Here is a 15,620-nt window from a genome sequence, read left to right as displayed (position 1 = left end):
TATTATGTGCTGGAGACTTTCACACAAAATATGCATGCATCTCATAATTAGGAATGATTCCTAATTCAATGGAACAAAGCTTAAGAAAAAATAACCAAAGACTTTTTCATGCATACATTCAATCTTTGATAAAACAAATGACAAAAATGTGAATGAGGGAATTCCATCAGATCTTTAAGCTATAAGGGACAGAATAGTAAAGGATTTTAGAAATCATATAGTCTGATGTCTTATTCTCAAATGCAGAACTGAGTCCTAAGTTAAGTGGGGCCCTAAGTGTTAGAACGTAAGTCTGACAACTATATCAACTGGACTCAATCATGTATTACATTAAAAAAAAAAATCAGTAAGTTCCTCCAAAATTTTATGGTCAAAAGTTTTAAAAAGGCAGATGATATGAAAAACAAAAGAAAAAATAAAGCAAAGTAGGACAGGATCTCAAAACCAAAAACAGTAACCCTAAAGACTAAAATTCTAAATTCACTACTACTGAAAAAACAGCAGTGACAAAAATCCCCTCAAATGCATATTTTTCTACTTGAAAGTGAATCTTACAGAGACACAATATATTTTCCCTACTGGTAATTAACATGGGTTTTCCTTTTTTTTTTTTTTAAAGGAAAGGTAATTCTGTATCTGTTATACGATAGCTATATATTTATTAAGTATAGAGAGACTCCAAGAAATTTTTTTTAAAAAGGCAACACTATGATTAAATGTGTTTCATAGCCAAAGGTTCCCATCTTCTCAAGTATATATATACCTGTCCAGCATTTTTCTGATTGATAAGTTGATCTCCTGCTATGAGAGAATCCCAATTTTGCTGTCTTACGAGTTCTTTAACTTCTTCATTAGGAAGATCGATTCGATAGTTGAAATCACCACACCAAAATACATAGTCATGGGAAAAGAGCATCCTTCCCTGGAAGCAAGGAGATGGAATTTTAAATTCAAAACAATCAATTAAAAAAATGTTTTACAACTATTCCTTTGTTTCAGATATGCTTGCCTCCCCCACGTCAGCCAGGCCCTATTTATTTAGCACAATACTAATAACGTAACACATGAAATATCTATTTAGGTGAACATCGTTGATGTTTCTAGGAACTATCTTAAATTCTCAAAAACTATATAGAATTTGGGGTAATTAGAAGTAGGTTTCAAAGCTTCATCTTCAAGAACAAGCAGCAAGAACTTACCATTGGAAAACTCAATTTTCGTGCTATTTCTACAAAATCTTCATTCCTTTCTTTGACTTGAGATTGCCCTGCAGCAAAGTGGCTACAGACAAAGCAAAGGCTTGTTGTATGGAACAGCATTCGTATTGCAACTGCTCCCTTATTTCCAGTTGCACCTCCCATTCCAGTCTTCACAGTGTCAACTGCAACATCCCTTTAAAACAAAGAACTCTAAATCAAAGGCCTCAAATTTCAAGCTTCATGTGCACAAGAAATTAGGAATGTGTACTACATAAATACATGATACATCGTGTCACTTCAAGGGCAAGGCTGTGAAACAGTGTTGTGAAACTTAGTGACCCTCTAAACAAAAACAAATTTAAATACAAGACCCATGAGTAAGTGTTTCTGAAGCAGCAAACATCCTAGACCTTTTTCTTGTTAAGTGAAGGCAGAAAGCCTTATAATAGCGTTCTTTACTGACCTGATGAAAGGAGCATGCTGTGGCCTGATAAAAACAAACAGGCAGACGCCCACCAACTGCTCAGAGGCCAGCAGCACATACTTGTTGTCTCTGGAGATGGTCTTCTGAAGTTCTACAGCCCAGAGCTTCTGATTTGTTGTGCTACCAGAAAATATTAAAAAGGGGATATTTTAAAAGATATGGACAATATACCCCAGTATATAAGACAACTGTCATGTCCCAAAAATTTAGTAAGATTAAGAAGAGTAATGAAATCCACACCAACAGTGAAATCTCTCTGCAGTGTTGTTTCCTTTAAAAAGGAAAACCTAAAATTTAGTCAAAAGAATACCATGCATTAAAGTCCAATCTATTACTCCTTTACAAAGAAAATGTGAACTTCCTTTTTTAATGACTGCTCACCATGTAAGTGATCTCAAACTTGTACATTTTACTTTTTCCTTAAGTATTCATTAGGATAACAGACAAGTATATGCTTCCAGATACATTTCCCTCCTTTCTTGTATTTTTCTGGGTTATAATTGATATCTTTTAAAAACCTATTTTGGAAAATTTTAAACTTACTCAAAAAAGTGGTAACTGTAAAACCATCATCTACTGATTAACGAGCTTCAATGCTTACTGAACATTTTGTTCATCTTTTTCTTCCATCCTCCTCACTTTTTTTTTGTGAACCTAGAATACTTTAACCCAAATCTAAGACACATGCCATTTCACCCATACATACTTTTTATGCATCTCTTCTGCACCAGGACATTTTTATTTTTACATAATCATGAAGCCATTATCACATTTAAATATTAACAATTCCTTAGTATCATCTAATTCTCAGTTCACATTTAAATTTCTCTATTACCTAAAAAACATCTTTATACAGTTGATTTCTTTAAAGCTTTAAACCAACTTTAATAAGGCCCACATACTGCATTTGCTTGTTAGGTATCTTGAACTTCTCTTACTCATTAATGGTCTCTTAGCCCTCCCCACTCCACTCCCTTTTTAATCCCATTTATGATTTCAGAAGCTGGGCCATTTGTCAGGAAAATGTTTAACAGTCTGGATTCACCTGATGTGGCTTCATGGTATCTCAACTTGCCACTCTAACTTTCACATTTGCGTTTAACTGCTTAATGTAGAAGCTTGTTTAAGAAACACATTCAATTTTATTTATTTGCTTTGGCAAAAAATAACCTCATGGTTAGTGTGGTCATGCTTACATCACAGCCAAGTATCAGCTGTTCAAATCATGACCATCTAATCAACTCTTTTAATAATAAAAAGTTCCTCCATTAATCCTCCAAGATTCTAGCATCTATTGATGATCATTGCCATTATTTCATTAGGGGTTTCAAATGCTGACTTAATTTTAGCACTCCATACGCATTTGTAGTAAGTTGGAATTCTTCTATAAAAATTTGTATTAACTATTTAATTACTCTGAAACACAGTTCATACAAAGAAGGTAGGATAAATGCTTGAGTCTTTCTCTTTATTTTCAGAGTAGTAAGTTTGTGCCCAAGAACTTCCAATGGAGAGCAAAAAATTTTTCTTGCAGTTCCAGCTCACAGAAATGGTTAAGTGGTAAACCACAATGACCTCATAGCCACCTAGCTAATCTAACAATATGCTCTACCACCTCCAAAATATAAATTGAGAACGTGGATTCTGTATCTACCATCATCCTACCACTGTGACTTGGATTCTTAAATGAGGACGGCTTTCTTTCTTCAGCTTGCTTCTTAAGTCATCTTCTCAATGAACCATCAGAACCATTCCATTCAAAACCACACATACTTCCCTCCCCACCTCCACATGCCTAATCCCCTTTACCTCTATTTTCTACTGTATTTCTAACATGATATATACTTATTATAGTTACTGTTTATTGTCTATTGTCTATCTCTTCTACAAGAGTAGAAGGTCCACACAGGTAGGAATTTTTGTCTGCTTTGTTAATGTAGCTTTAGCGCCTAGAGTAGGTGCTCAATTGATGCTGGTTAAAATGAAGGAATAATCCCCACTTCGTTAAATAATTTGATTAAGTTCTACTTAGACAAACAACTGAAACATTTGGTATTAGGAACCTTAAGAGCATGTTCTATTTTAAGAACCGAATATGTACTTTCAGGAGAGATATTTAAACAGCAAAATGAATGAAGTTGGATTTCTTTTCTACTTCCCTGTACAAACTGTTGATTCACTTTGGCTAAGAAAAAAACCCTGTCATTTGCAAGCTTGATGACTATGCCATACTTGAATAATTTTAGTCTGAAAAAAATCTTTAAAAATGTCATAAAAGATGGGCAACACTCAACTTTAAAAGCAAGTATATGTTCTTAAAACACTTCAGCTTTAAATTTCACTGAAATAATTTGTATTTGTAGTAAGGATTCAGAACAGTAGTACTCAAAGTATGGTCTGAGAACATCTGTGGGGGGGTCCCCAGAACCCATGAGATCAGAATTACCTTCCTAACACTACTCAGACATTTGCTGTTTTCATCACTGTTGCCTGACATTTGCTTGATGGTACAAACGCAGGAGTAAGTAGAAGTGCTGATGCTTTGGACTGAACCTAGCACCAAACTCTACTATATTCGTTATGGTCTTCACTGCCGTGCACTTGAGGCTAAAATAATGCATTTCACCTAAGACTATTCTTGCTGAAGCAGTAACATTAATGTCATCAGAGCTTAAGCCTCGAGTCCCATCTTTTTCACATTCTATGGGATGACCAGGAAATGTACAATGCATGTGTGCCTCAAAGTGAAGTGATGGTTGTTTCGAGGAAAAGCACTTGACAGTCTGAGACGAGAGTTGAGCTGTCCTGTTTTTCATGGATACAGTTTTTACTTAAAAGAACTTATGACAGACTATGATTATTTAGACTTAGGTTATCTGGCAAAGAGTTTTTAACCAAGTCTGTCTTCTCAAGGGAAACAACCAAGAGTATTTACTTACAATGATAAAATTTGAGTTTTCAAATAAAAATGGGAATTTTGGAAAACTATTGTGATCTGGACAGCTTCCAAATACTTGAAGAATTTGCTGATGAGATCAGTGATTATTGTAAGCAATATGATGTGCTGATATCTTATAATGCAATGTGTCAAAACTGGGAATATCTATATAACTCAGTAAACTAATATTTTCCAAATGACCAACACATGATGTTTCAAAATCATGCGAGGGTACAAGATAGATCAATGAACTTTAGTATAACAGAGCACAAGAAGTTCACTGCTATGGTTTCAGATACCATATTACAACTAAACTCTAAGAAACTGCTATTTGTTGAGTTTTGGTGTAGTACCAGAAGAAACTGTCTGAAAAGGCTATTAAAATATTTCCATTTCCAACCACATATTTATGTGACTTTCTTCATATACTTCAACCAAAACAACATATTGCAACAGACTAACATCAGGAGTAGATGTGAGAGTTCAGCTGTCTTAAGTCAGATATTACAGAAATCTGCAAGACTAAAAAATAATGCATCCTTCTCAGTACATTCTTGTTTTGGAAAAGTTACTTTTCAGAAAAAAAAATGTGTTACTTCTGTTAACATGCTATTATTGCTATTTTCAAATAATAAAATGTTTATGAAAGGAATATTGCTATTTTCAAATAATTAAATGTTTAAAATTTTAATTTTAATTTCTAATGTGATGTCAAGAGATGTAACCCACAAAAATAAAAGTTAAGATTTTCAATATTTTTAAGAGTATAGAAAGAACCTTAAGTAAAAAAAAGTTTGAGAACTGCCATTTTACAGTTTAAGAAGCATCTTTACATATATCATCTCAATCTATCCTCGTAAGAACTATTTAATTATCTGTCTTGCATGTCCCTCAACTAGAACATTTTCCTATGTGTTACCTTGCTGGCTTACCTTGCATTCACAATGTTTCCAGCATTTAACTCTACCATTTCTTCAAAACCAATTGCAAATATGTCAGTGGGCTTACTTCTTTTATCTACAATTAAGCATCCAAGAAACACTTTTAAAATAAGCCTTAATCAAATGGCACCCCCATCCCTAACACAACTAAGACCAACACCAAATCTCATAAAAGTCCATTTTTGTGTTTTATGTTTAATTGCATTAAAACTAAAGGCAATACCCATGAGTGGGACATAATTACTTTAAATTTACTTTCTATTCAGGCATCCTAATCTACCTGTTTATGACTGTTATCCTTAAAAATCCTTAAATCCTTTCAGAAATCATTTTGAAAAAACTCTTTTGTACCATGTTTGTACCATGGACAATAGAGAAATAAGCCACTTCTCAAGAGCTGAAGTGAATCAAATTTGAGAGGTAAAGGAATTCTTCAGAAAAAGCATAAATAATAAAGTGGCTGCAAAACCATCTCAAAGATAACAGTTGGGAGGGATTTTTCACATTCAAATTAGAAAACATAAGGCTTGATCTTTTTGCTATATCCTAGGTAGAAGAAATCATGGAAAAAAAAATCCAAGGGTGAAGACATATTCCTCTGTTCCAGCCATTAACTCTCTTTCATAGCTCTTAAGGACTAAAAGAGAACAGAAGTTGCTCGAGATAAGCAGCCCAAGAGTACTCAGGGTACCTCATTGAGAAGTGAAGATAAATAGCTAGAAAGAGTCTGTAAGTACTATCAACTGATACTGAGAGAAAAAAAAAATTAACTGCTAGTATGTGCAAGGCTTATACATGTATCATCTCATTTACCATACAAACACCTTATGAGACACATTATTTTTGCCTTTTATTCACAGATAGGAAACCGAGACTTTGGAGAACCTAAGCAACTTCCCCAGGTTCACACATAAAATGCAGTGTGGTACAATGACTCTGGAACCACTGCCAGACGTCAAATCCTGGCTTTGCCACTACCCGATGCACAACGCTAGGCAGGTCACTTCCTTGTGTCTAAGTTTCCTCATCTGTGAAATTGGAATGATAACAGTATTTATGCCACTAGTCTGTTACAAGTATTAAGTGAATAGATGTAAAGTACTTAGAATTGTAGTATTCATTGTTATTTTATTATTATTACAACTACTTCAACTACAATTCCAACTGAGGTTCAAGGGAAGAGAAAAGGGGCATTTTAATAAAAGTTTTGGGAAAACCCCAGAGTTTTAGATGACCGATTAAAGACAACTAAAAAAGAAAAATCTGTATGTTACACTATTTCCTATGCACATTACCTTTCATATGTGTAACATTGTAAAAAGGAATTAAAATTGACTTTAAAAAAGAAGGCCTTAAGTTCATGATTCTAATCAAAATTTTAATTAAAGCATACTCATCTTAATGTTTGGTCTGGCTACTGAATTGGTCTGTACCAAGTTTCTACAAGAATGTATCAGTAGTGTTAAGTTATAAAATGCCAACAAATGTCATAATACTTTTAAGACTTTTCATCATCTACCCTGAATATTTCTTAGTAACCAAGTAGAAGACTAGATTTGAAAAATGGGACATTCTAGGTTTGAAAAATTATCAGTTATAAAATAAGCTTGCTTTGTGTCAGTTTGAAAAAATAAAAACAACTAATTTTTCTTATGTGTGTTTTTATCTTTAAAGGTATCTATGTATGGATCCTATTTCCTGTGAATCAAATATCCAAGAATAAGATTTATTTTATCATTATGTTTTCTTTAAAGCAGAAAATAAAGATCTAGGAATAAAAAGAAGTAAGATTTCCGGACACCTGATTACAAAAATATCGGCCTTCAAATGTATAGATCCAATTTTCTTTTATAAAGTAATGCTTATTGTGGAACCGCTACATTTGTTTTCTAGATTAATAAACCAGTGTCAGGACTTATTAATTAAATACATATTTTATAAAAAGCCAACCTTGAAACTCTTGGATGCCAGCTAACTTGGGTGCATCAAGAAGCCAGTCAGTGAGTGTCTGATTCTTAAATGCTATACTGCGAAACTGCTTTCCACCATTCACATTCCATGTTCCAACACACACTCGAATTTTCTTGGGCTTTGAATACTTGTAGAAATTTTCACACATGCTCTTTAATACTTTAGAAGATGCTAATCAAAAACAACAGAAGGTTAGCTGCATTAAATGACTTATAAAAATTGATTTTCATAACTGATAAATGATGCCTGGAAAGTACAATTATATCATAAGCACAAACAAGCATAAGATACATGCACAGGCACAAAAAGAGACCAGCCTTGAACATAAAGCCCAGCACAAAGCAGTTAACCAAACAATTTAAAAGAAATTGACTAAATCCAATAGCCAAAATAAAAAAGCTATTACAAAGTTACTGAAGCAGTATAAAACATGCATCACAAATCATTGTCTTGATGAAATGGTACATGATTGCATAACATACAAAATTAGATAATGTACATTTTTAGGACTATAACAATTGCCTTTCATACAACTTTATTTTGATGCTGGTAAAAATATAAATTTATTTCTCCCCAAAGAAAAACATTTAAAAACACTTATTTGGGTTATGCTGAAACCATTTAGTTTAAGATTCGGGTAACTGACAGGTGGCTTGATGAATAATGGCTTCCTGGCAAAAATACAATTATGGACAACAATAAGATGTCAGAAAATGAAGTCACTACTAAATCCTTCTCATTTGACTTAGAGTAGAAGCCAAAGTCTTTAACAATGGTCTACAAGGTCCTAAGCAATTTACCTTGCCTTTTTGCCCTCATATACAACCCCTTCCCTGTTCAGGCACTGCTCAGAGACCTGACTCCATGCTCTTTCAAAAAGATGCCAGACCTGCTCCCACCACTGGGCATTTCCACTGTCTGCAACGCTCTTCCCTCACCTCCTTCAGGTCTTTACTCTCCAGTGAGCAATCTCCTGACCACTTTATTAAAATCTGCATTCTGTCCCTAACCCTCCATATTCCCTCTTTGCTGTATTTTTCTCTATAGCATTTATCACCCTTTACAGACTATGTATTTTAGTTATTTATCCTGTAACTATCTGTCTCCCCTCACAAGAATGAAAGCTACATGAGGGCAGCAGTGTTGGTCTGTTTTGTTTCCTACACTATATCCCTTGTGACTTAGAGTGCCTGGTGCATACTAAGTGGTCACTATGTAATTGTTGAATGAATGAATGTTCAATACATTCTGAATCCTCAATTTTTCTCCTGTATATTTTTTGACCATCACCTATCTTCTTTCTTCTAAATCACACTTTATTTTGGTTGAGTTAAATTCTTAGAGTGGCTGGAACCTTGACGGAACCTCAGTCTAAAAACAACATACATACTTAATTGGCAGTTAGCTGGTAAGAGGAGATCAAAATGATTCTTATCTTTTACCACATTATCTTATTTTATTATTATTTATTATTTTATGATACCAAGATACAGCAGTTTTGTGACAGAATATGAGTGAAAAAGGCAAATAACATCTTAGTATTATAATGAAAATGACCTATGAATCCCCCGAGAGAGGTGCTGCTATAGATGATAAGCATATTCCCATTGTTTCCAGGGGTAAACATGCAGATTTCTAGCCCTCTTGATTTGATTTGATTTACCAGTATAAGGTATTGGGTGGTAAGGAAAATGTATTATTTGTTCTTACCTGGTGGTATGGCTAACTGAAATCTGGCTGTACCTAGGTAAAATTACTCTCTATTGTAATGGTTTATCACTGGTCTTTATAATTGAAGTCACTGCCATTATTACTACTATGAAAACAACTTCTGTAATCCATTCTATATCAAAACACAGGTTCTATAATGATTAAAATATTCAGTAAGACAATAATAAGTTGTGTGAACAAAAATATGTGTGAACTAATAAAGTCAAGTCAGTTTACAAATGGAATGAAAAGTTAAAAAAAAAAATCCTAGTTTATTCTTAACTGGTTAGCACCTTTATGTGTCAGAAAGAATGAGACTATGTTCAAACAGATGTCCATCCCTAAATACCATCATTTTGGAAAATGAATTTCATTATATAATACAAAACATAACTCAAAAATATATCCAAGTGCTCTCTTCCTCTATTCTTCTCAAATAAAAAACAAAAACAAAAGATAGTAGTTTCTCAAAGCACTCAGAATAACTAAGCTAAACAAATCTTAAGTGAAGGGAAGAAAAGATGTCTTTCTCCTCTAAATTTCTGGCAAGAGTTTAGCTTATGTTCCTTTTGCCATAGATGTTTAAAAACAAGCTTGTCTTCTTGTCCAGAAAATGAAGGCATGGGATTGCCTTGAATAGGAAAGGCAAGAAAAATAATGATCTTTGGGTCTTACACACTTAACTCTCCTAACTTTGTTAGAAATCTTGATGCTTGTTAAAAGATTTCAGATCATATTTTATTCTGTCTTAGATTTACACAAAACATTTAATCCGCAATACAGGCAAATGAGTCAATGCCTTTTGAAATATGTGTGAGAAACACTGTGGAGTAATCACAAATATCACAGATAGTACTCTAAAATTAATCCAAAACAGTCGCATCTGGGTTTTTCCCATTAACCCATTAAAAATAAGGTAAAACACTAACACTGTTTGTTCAATGAAAAAGAGAAGTGAAGTTAAAACTAGATGACTTGTATTTCATTGGAACTAAGTATTTGCTACAGGAAGACAAAGAGCATTGTGTATTTCCTTTTAAATGAAGTACCTAGTTTTCTCAAATGTAAAATTTTTCTCTCAGACTAAAGCAAGGTATCAGTTTATCCTGTTAGGGTCTGAGGGCAAGATAAGAGAAAGTTTCCATTTATATGGCTTTATTTATTTACAGTATCAGCTTGAGAAAAATAAAGAAAAGGCTGCTTTTATTTACAGACTAATTTTCTATACTGTACCTGACTGTAATGTCTGTTCAGAAACTATGGATGCATCAAGAAGAAAACAAAGAACCATTAGTAAAACAGTAAGTTATAGTTAACATCTCAAGTGTTATGACAAAACATTCTAAGATGCCTCACTTTTTTAAGTCAATTTGATGATTTCCTTTTTTCTGATGGCTATAAGTGACATAAACTGATACAAACCCTCTGCATCTAAGAAAAATCCTATAGAGACTTAGTGATGCCCAGAGTTTCACAGAGGGTCCTAGGCCTGCTTTTCAGGCTGCTCCTGTGCATGTGTGTGTGTATGTGTGTGCATGTGCACATACATGTGGGAGAAAATATGAATCTGAAAACCTAAGAGGCTGAAGGATATTGAACATATGGGAAGATATTGCTCTAATATACATCTTTTAGTAATCTTTCCAGGACTCACCAGTTGATAAGTATAAGTAGTTGAGTTCTAACAGAACATATTCCCAAAAAATCACCATGCTATGTAAAAGTGTACAAATTCCCACAAAAACAGAGCTTATGGGAAAAATGGCATTAGAGCACACTATTTAAAGACTTGAAGAATGACATAGCAAAAAAGATAGGAACCTAATTAAAAACAGTGGCACAGTTTTACATATGCTAATACTCCTTAATATGACACTTTATCTTGAAAAAGACGTAAAGTTTACTTGTAGTAGTGCGCATCAAGAGGGTTGCAGCTTGTGAGTAACTGTGAATGACAAAGGAGTCTCTGAAATTGGATGTAAAGTTGTAACACTAGATGTGTTATTATGTGGCTCATAACAAACCTAGTGAACTAAGGTAGACAGATGTTTGAGGTGCATGCAGATGTGTATGTGTGCTTTATGTACTTCCACAATTTCAATTCCTCTGGGTGCAGTTTTCTGCATCTACCTAGTGTTATCATTGGTGAAATCATACATTAACTAATGCAGAATTGGCATTATGCTCCAAATGTTCCCTAATATAGCATTCATTTTGGGAACAAATTCCCATTCACAAAACAAGAGTCATAGCAGAATTGTAGTACTTTTTTAAAGGTGTATTTTACACATAGTAAAATGTGCAGGAAACCAAAAAGCTGATGAACAAGTTTGGGAATTCTTAGGTTCCTTGCCTCTCCTTTTCTTTACTTCAATTGCTTCTTTCAGTTGTTGCTTACTAATGCCATATCCAAGTTGGAACAGGTGGAAAGAGGTGGTAAAATGCAAATTGGTTAAGTCTGTACTGCTGGAAGCCAGGAAGAAAGCCTGAAGCAGTAGGTAAGACCAGGTTTTGTTTTTTAGGGATACAGTAGGTCTCAGTTCCCCAGCCTTCTTACAGATCCCCATAGAGCTGACTGTAATTAACTACTTTCAGCATCATGTAGAATTCTGAAAGAATCCTTGATAACCTATTTGACCATGTAATTACCCAAACTGATGAGAAACAATTTCTCCTATGTGCTTAAGGAAAACTGAAAGGTTTGGTTTGGGGATAACAGAAGAAATAAAAATGTTCAGATTCAGAATGCTGAAAAGTTAAAATAGAAAGAATATAGAATTAAGCAAGTCCAATTTATTAAGTTGTATAATGAATGTTGAGTTTTCCCACAGTATTACTTAATATATGCTCACTGACATGAGCTCAAATTCTTCTGATTTTAATAACAGACAGTGAAAGATAAAAGGCCATCCTGACAGCCATATGTTTATGTCAAACATTAGAATGGAATAGTTGTGTCTGATAATAAGCAATATTTTAAGTTATTAATGTGATTAAATGCTTATTCAAACAATAGCAATTAAAAGGTAAGACCAAGTTACAGAAACTTTTGGGGGTGAGGATTAGCAAAATAACCAATATAGGTATTGGTTTTCCCAATAAGTATTTGTTTTCTACATAATTAATTTTTGAATACTCTACTGAAATACTAGCTAAATATTCTATAAAATCCTGCCTTACATAAAGTTAGCAATACTTAAAACCATTTACCTCCTCAATCATAATCTATAAAAGAAAACATGGATGAGCCTCACCTTATGGCTTAATACAACTGAAGCTGTAAACATTTTAAGAGAGAAAACTTCCTCTGGAGAACACAATTTTTAAAAAATTACATTCATAGAAATTCCTCCCAAAACTATTTTAATGAACTTAATCTTAAAAAATTTATGTAAATAAATTTACATTTACTTAAAACTTTTAGAGGGATATAAATAACAAAATGATCAAAATATAAAGTAAGTACACATACCACGCAAACTCCCTGTAGTTAAAAGTGCTCGAGCTTTATCAGCTAAATCACTATTCAGAGTATTTCCCAGTAGTAAAATATCAATGGCCTCTTGCTTGGAGCTGTCAAAGAAGTTATTCTGAATTGTTCTAGTAACAGAACGAGCACCATCTTTTAACTTTCCAGCCTGTTGGGGGGAAAAAGAACATGGACTTTCATTCTACATAATGATTTTACTCAGCTGGCATTCTGATACTTTAAATCAGTTTTATACGACTTTACTATAGTAAAAAGAACCTAATCATTCTATTTTGAAAATCAAATCATCACATTTTAACATGATGTCACTGTTCGTTTCCTCAAGATGTCACTGTTTCCCCCCCCTTTTTGGACAACATCTCTGCAGAGAAATGGTAAAAGTTCAGTGCCACAGCTGCACCCACTAATGATTTTAGAGCAGTAAATGTTTAGAAATGTGTACCAGAAAGGAAATACACTGGTGTACTTATTTATAACAAATTACTCCTTAAGCTGTAACTTTAAGACTTGAGGATGGGATGGGTGAAGACAAGCAGGAGAAATAAAGAACACACTGCATTTACATACTCTTAAAAAAATTCAAGGAAGTTCAGCAGCAGAAAAATAAAACTGAAATTACTCCCAGATAACTTATATAAGTTAAAACTAAAACTGAACATAAGAATGAAAGTCTAGACTAAACAGAAATCTATAATTACAGTTCATAAATATTATATGCAAACCTCAGTTTGTCTACTTCAGGTCATTTTATGGCCTATGTAAATATAAATAATAATAAACCTATGCCAATTCCTACAGTGAGAGATTAACTTTTAGTGAAGACATATTTTACTTAGGCATGCTAGCTACCATAAAGATTTCTTTTGCTCTTACTGATTTTAATGATTGTTTAAAAAAACTCTTGCCTTTTAGAAAAAAAACTTCAAATTGCAATATGTAATTTTCATTCCTTAAATACATAACAGAAATCTGAGGCTTAAAATGGTATTTCGTCCTGTATGATAACAAATGCAAATACGTTACGTGAAAAAACACTCACCATTCACATTATCAGGCAATTAATCAAAAGGAACCCAGAGAAAGGAAAAGAAAGAGCAGTTCAGATGTTAGAGTTTAGTTCAATTCAGGCTAATATATTTAATATATAAAATTTCATATCTAAAATACCACTGAAAATATATGTAACCTCAGCACATATATTGTCTTAGTCACCACAGAAACAAAAAGGCAGAAGAACATAAAAAAATATTTTAAGCAATAGTTGTAGAGAACCAGGTTTTAATGGTAAGAATTATGTTTCCTATTTTAAGGAATAAATGAAGTTTTAACAATTTCAGGTTTTCAAAAGCAGGGACCATTTAAGTAGTAAATATTTGCAACTGTCAATACAAATACTTCTAGGATATTGAACCAAAGGAACTTTGTAGTTAAGGCCAATAGCTCTGGACAGAGGCAAGGTATTTTATAAAGCACAGCAGAGGAGGAAGATTTGGAAACTAAAAAATACTTAGAGATGATGAATGGTCTCTAAAGAATTTCAGTTGCTACACTGAAGGGGCTGAATGAGAACTATGAAAGTTGTATGCATTCTTGCTTCTATTCCTGAGGAAATTTGAGGAGTTGTAGAGATGTAAAATGTTAATACATTCAAATGAGGCCAGGAGCCTTAAAAAGTCAATATTTAAGTCTAGAAAATAATGAAAAATATCTCAAGTATGCCTCCAAAGTCTCTCAATAAAAGCCAAATGCTAGAGCAGAAAGTAGTCTGCAGATAACACCAGCAATTACAAAGTAACAATGCGGCACATAATTATAATTCCATCTATATTGCACACTTCTTCTGCACATTTTGATAGCCTCCTGTTCAATGTAAGATAGTAAAAGAATAAAAACTTAATAATCAAGTTCTGGAGCATTGGGGTTTACAGTAGGTGTTGCAGAAATTGTCCACTGACCTATTTGTCCACCCAGCATTTGTTACACATCTATTAAATGGTAAGCACTGTGTCAAGTACTAGGGACACAAAGCAAATAGACAGGACTTTTATTAAGAAGGCTATAGTTAAAAAAAAATCATATTTATTAAATAAATAATATAAAAAGTAAAACAAATGCAAAGGAAAGTCATGAAAAAAAATGTTAGCTATACATACAGAGGTCTCATGGATTATCAATGAACAACTAAATATGTCATACGTACATAACTCCTCAAATTTAGGGAAATAACTATCTTTCATCCAATCACTTTAGTATCCATTATAGGAGGAAGTATTAAAGAAGACATGAAAGCATAAACAGAATTCTGAAACAGATACCTAAATGAAAACCAAACTATGATTTAAAAGAGACCATTTAAAAGCTTTATTAAGAGAGGAAAAAGAGGTTCTTTTGTAATCTCATGATAGATCCAGATCTACCTTAGCCTTTCCCTCAAGGGCTCCGGTTCCTGCATATATCTTACTGATTGAATCACCATTCACAGACCACATTGACCGAAAAACTTCTTGAAATCGAGTCACCAACTGAGGCTTTTCAGCTAAGCCAAGAGCTTCCAACTGTTTAGCTAGCATCTAAAATGGAAAAGGAGAAACTTTTTAAAGTATATTAAACTGTTAATTGTGATGTGACTTTTTAAGAACTGCCAGAACATACCAAAAACTTACTGTTACAGGACTATGTGGTACTACGTTCTGAAAACATAAGTTTATTAAGCGAATGGTGCTATTTCCCACCATTTAAATTTTTTAAACTTATTCAATGAAACTTACAAGTAACTTAATATGTTCTTATAGTAATAAGAACTTCTTTCTGGTTAAATGATAAAATTAATCTTATTAAAGTGTCTTAATAAATCGGACTAGTTTACCTTGTTCACCTAAAAGAATTA

At 33.3% G+C, this 15,620-nt stretch overlaps 1 protein-coding gene across 3 annotated transcripts in view; it reads right to left on the bottom strand.

Annotated features, from left to right (window-relative positions):
- The window catches only part of SYNJ1 (synaptojanin 1), a 69,759-nt gene that overhangs the window by 24,943 nt on the left and 29,196 nt on the right, over positions 1–15,620 (bottom strand). Inside the window, exons 11-18 of one of the 3 annotated variants that reach the window (XM_057504067.1) lie at positions 15,151–15,303; positions 12,716–12,881; positions 10,477–10,500; positions 7,513–7,704; positions 5,554–5,638; positions 1,663–1,803; positions 1,200–1,392; positions 764–922 (exon numbers count right to left, since the gene is read on the bottom strand). In XM_057504067.1, coding sequence (XP_057360050.1) covers positions 764–922; positions 1,200–1,392; positions 1,663–1,803; positions 5,554–5,638; positions 7,513–7,704; positions 10,477–10,500; positions 12,716–12,881; positions 15,151–15,303 — 1,113 coding nt within the window. The remainder of the gene's footprint in view (positions 1–763; positions 923–1,199; positions 1,393–1,662; positions 1,804–5,553; positions 5,639–7,512; positions 7,705–10,476; positions 10,501–12,715; positions 12,882–15,150; positions 15,304–15,620) is intronic. The other 2 variants (XM_057504060.1, XM_057504065.1) reach the window with 2 other exon arrangements.

Source organism: Manis pentadactyla, chromosome 1 (assembly GCF_030020395.1).
Source record: "Manis pentadactyla isolate mManPen7 chromosome 1, mManPen7.hap1, whole genome shotgun sequence".
In the NCBI taxonomy this organism is placed as follows: Eukaryota; Metazoa; Chordata; class Mammalia; order Pholidota; family Manidae; genus Manis; species Manis pentadactyla.
Note: the sequence above shows the minus strand (reverse complement) of the source record. Positions and strands in the feature narration are given on the sequence as shown.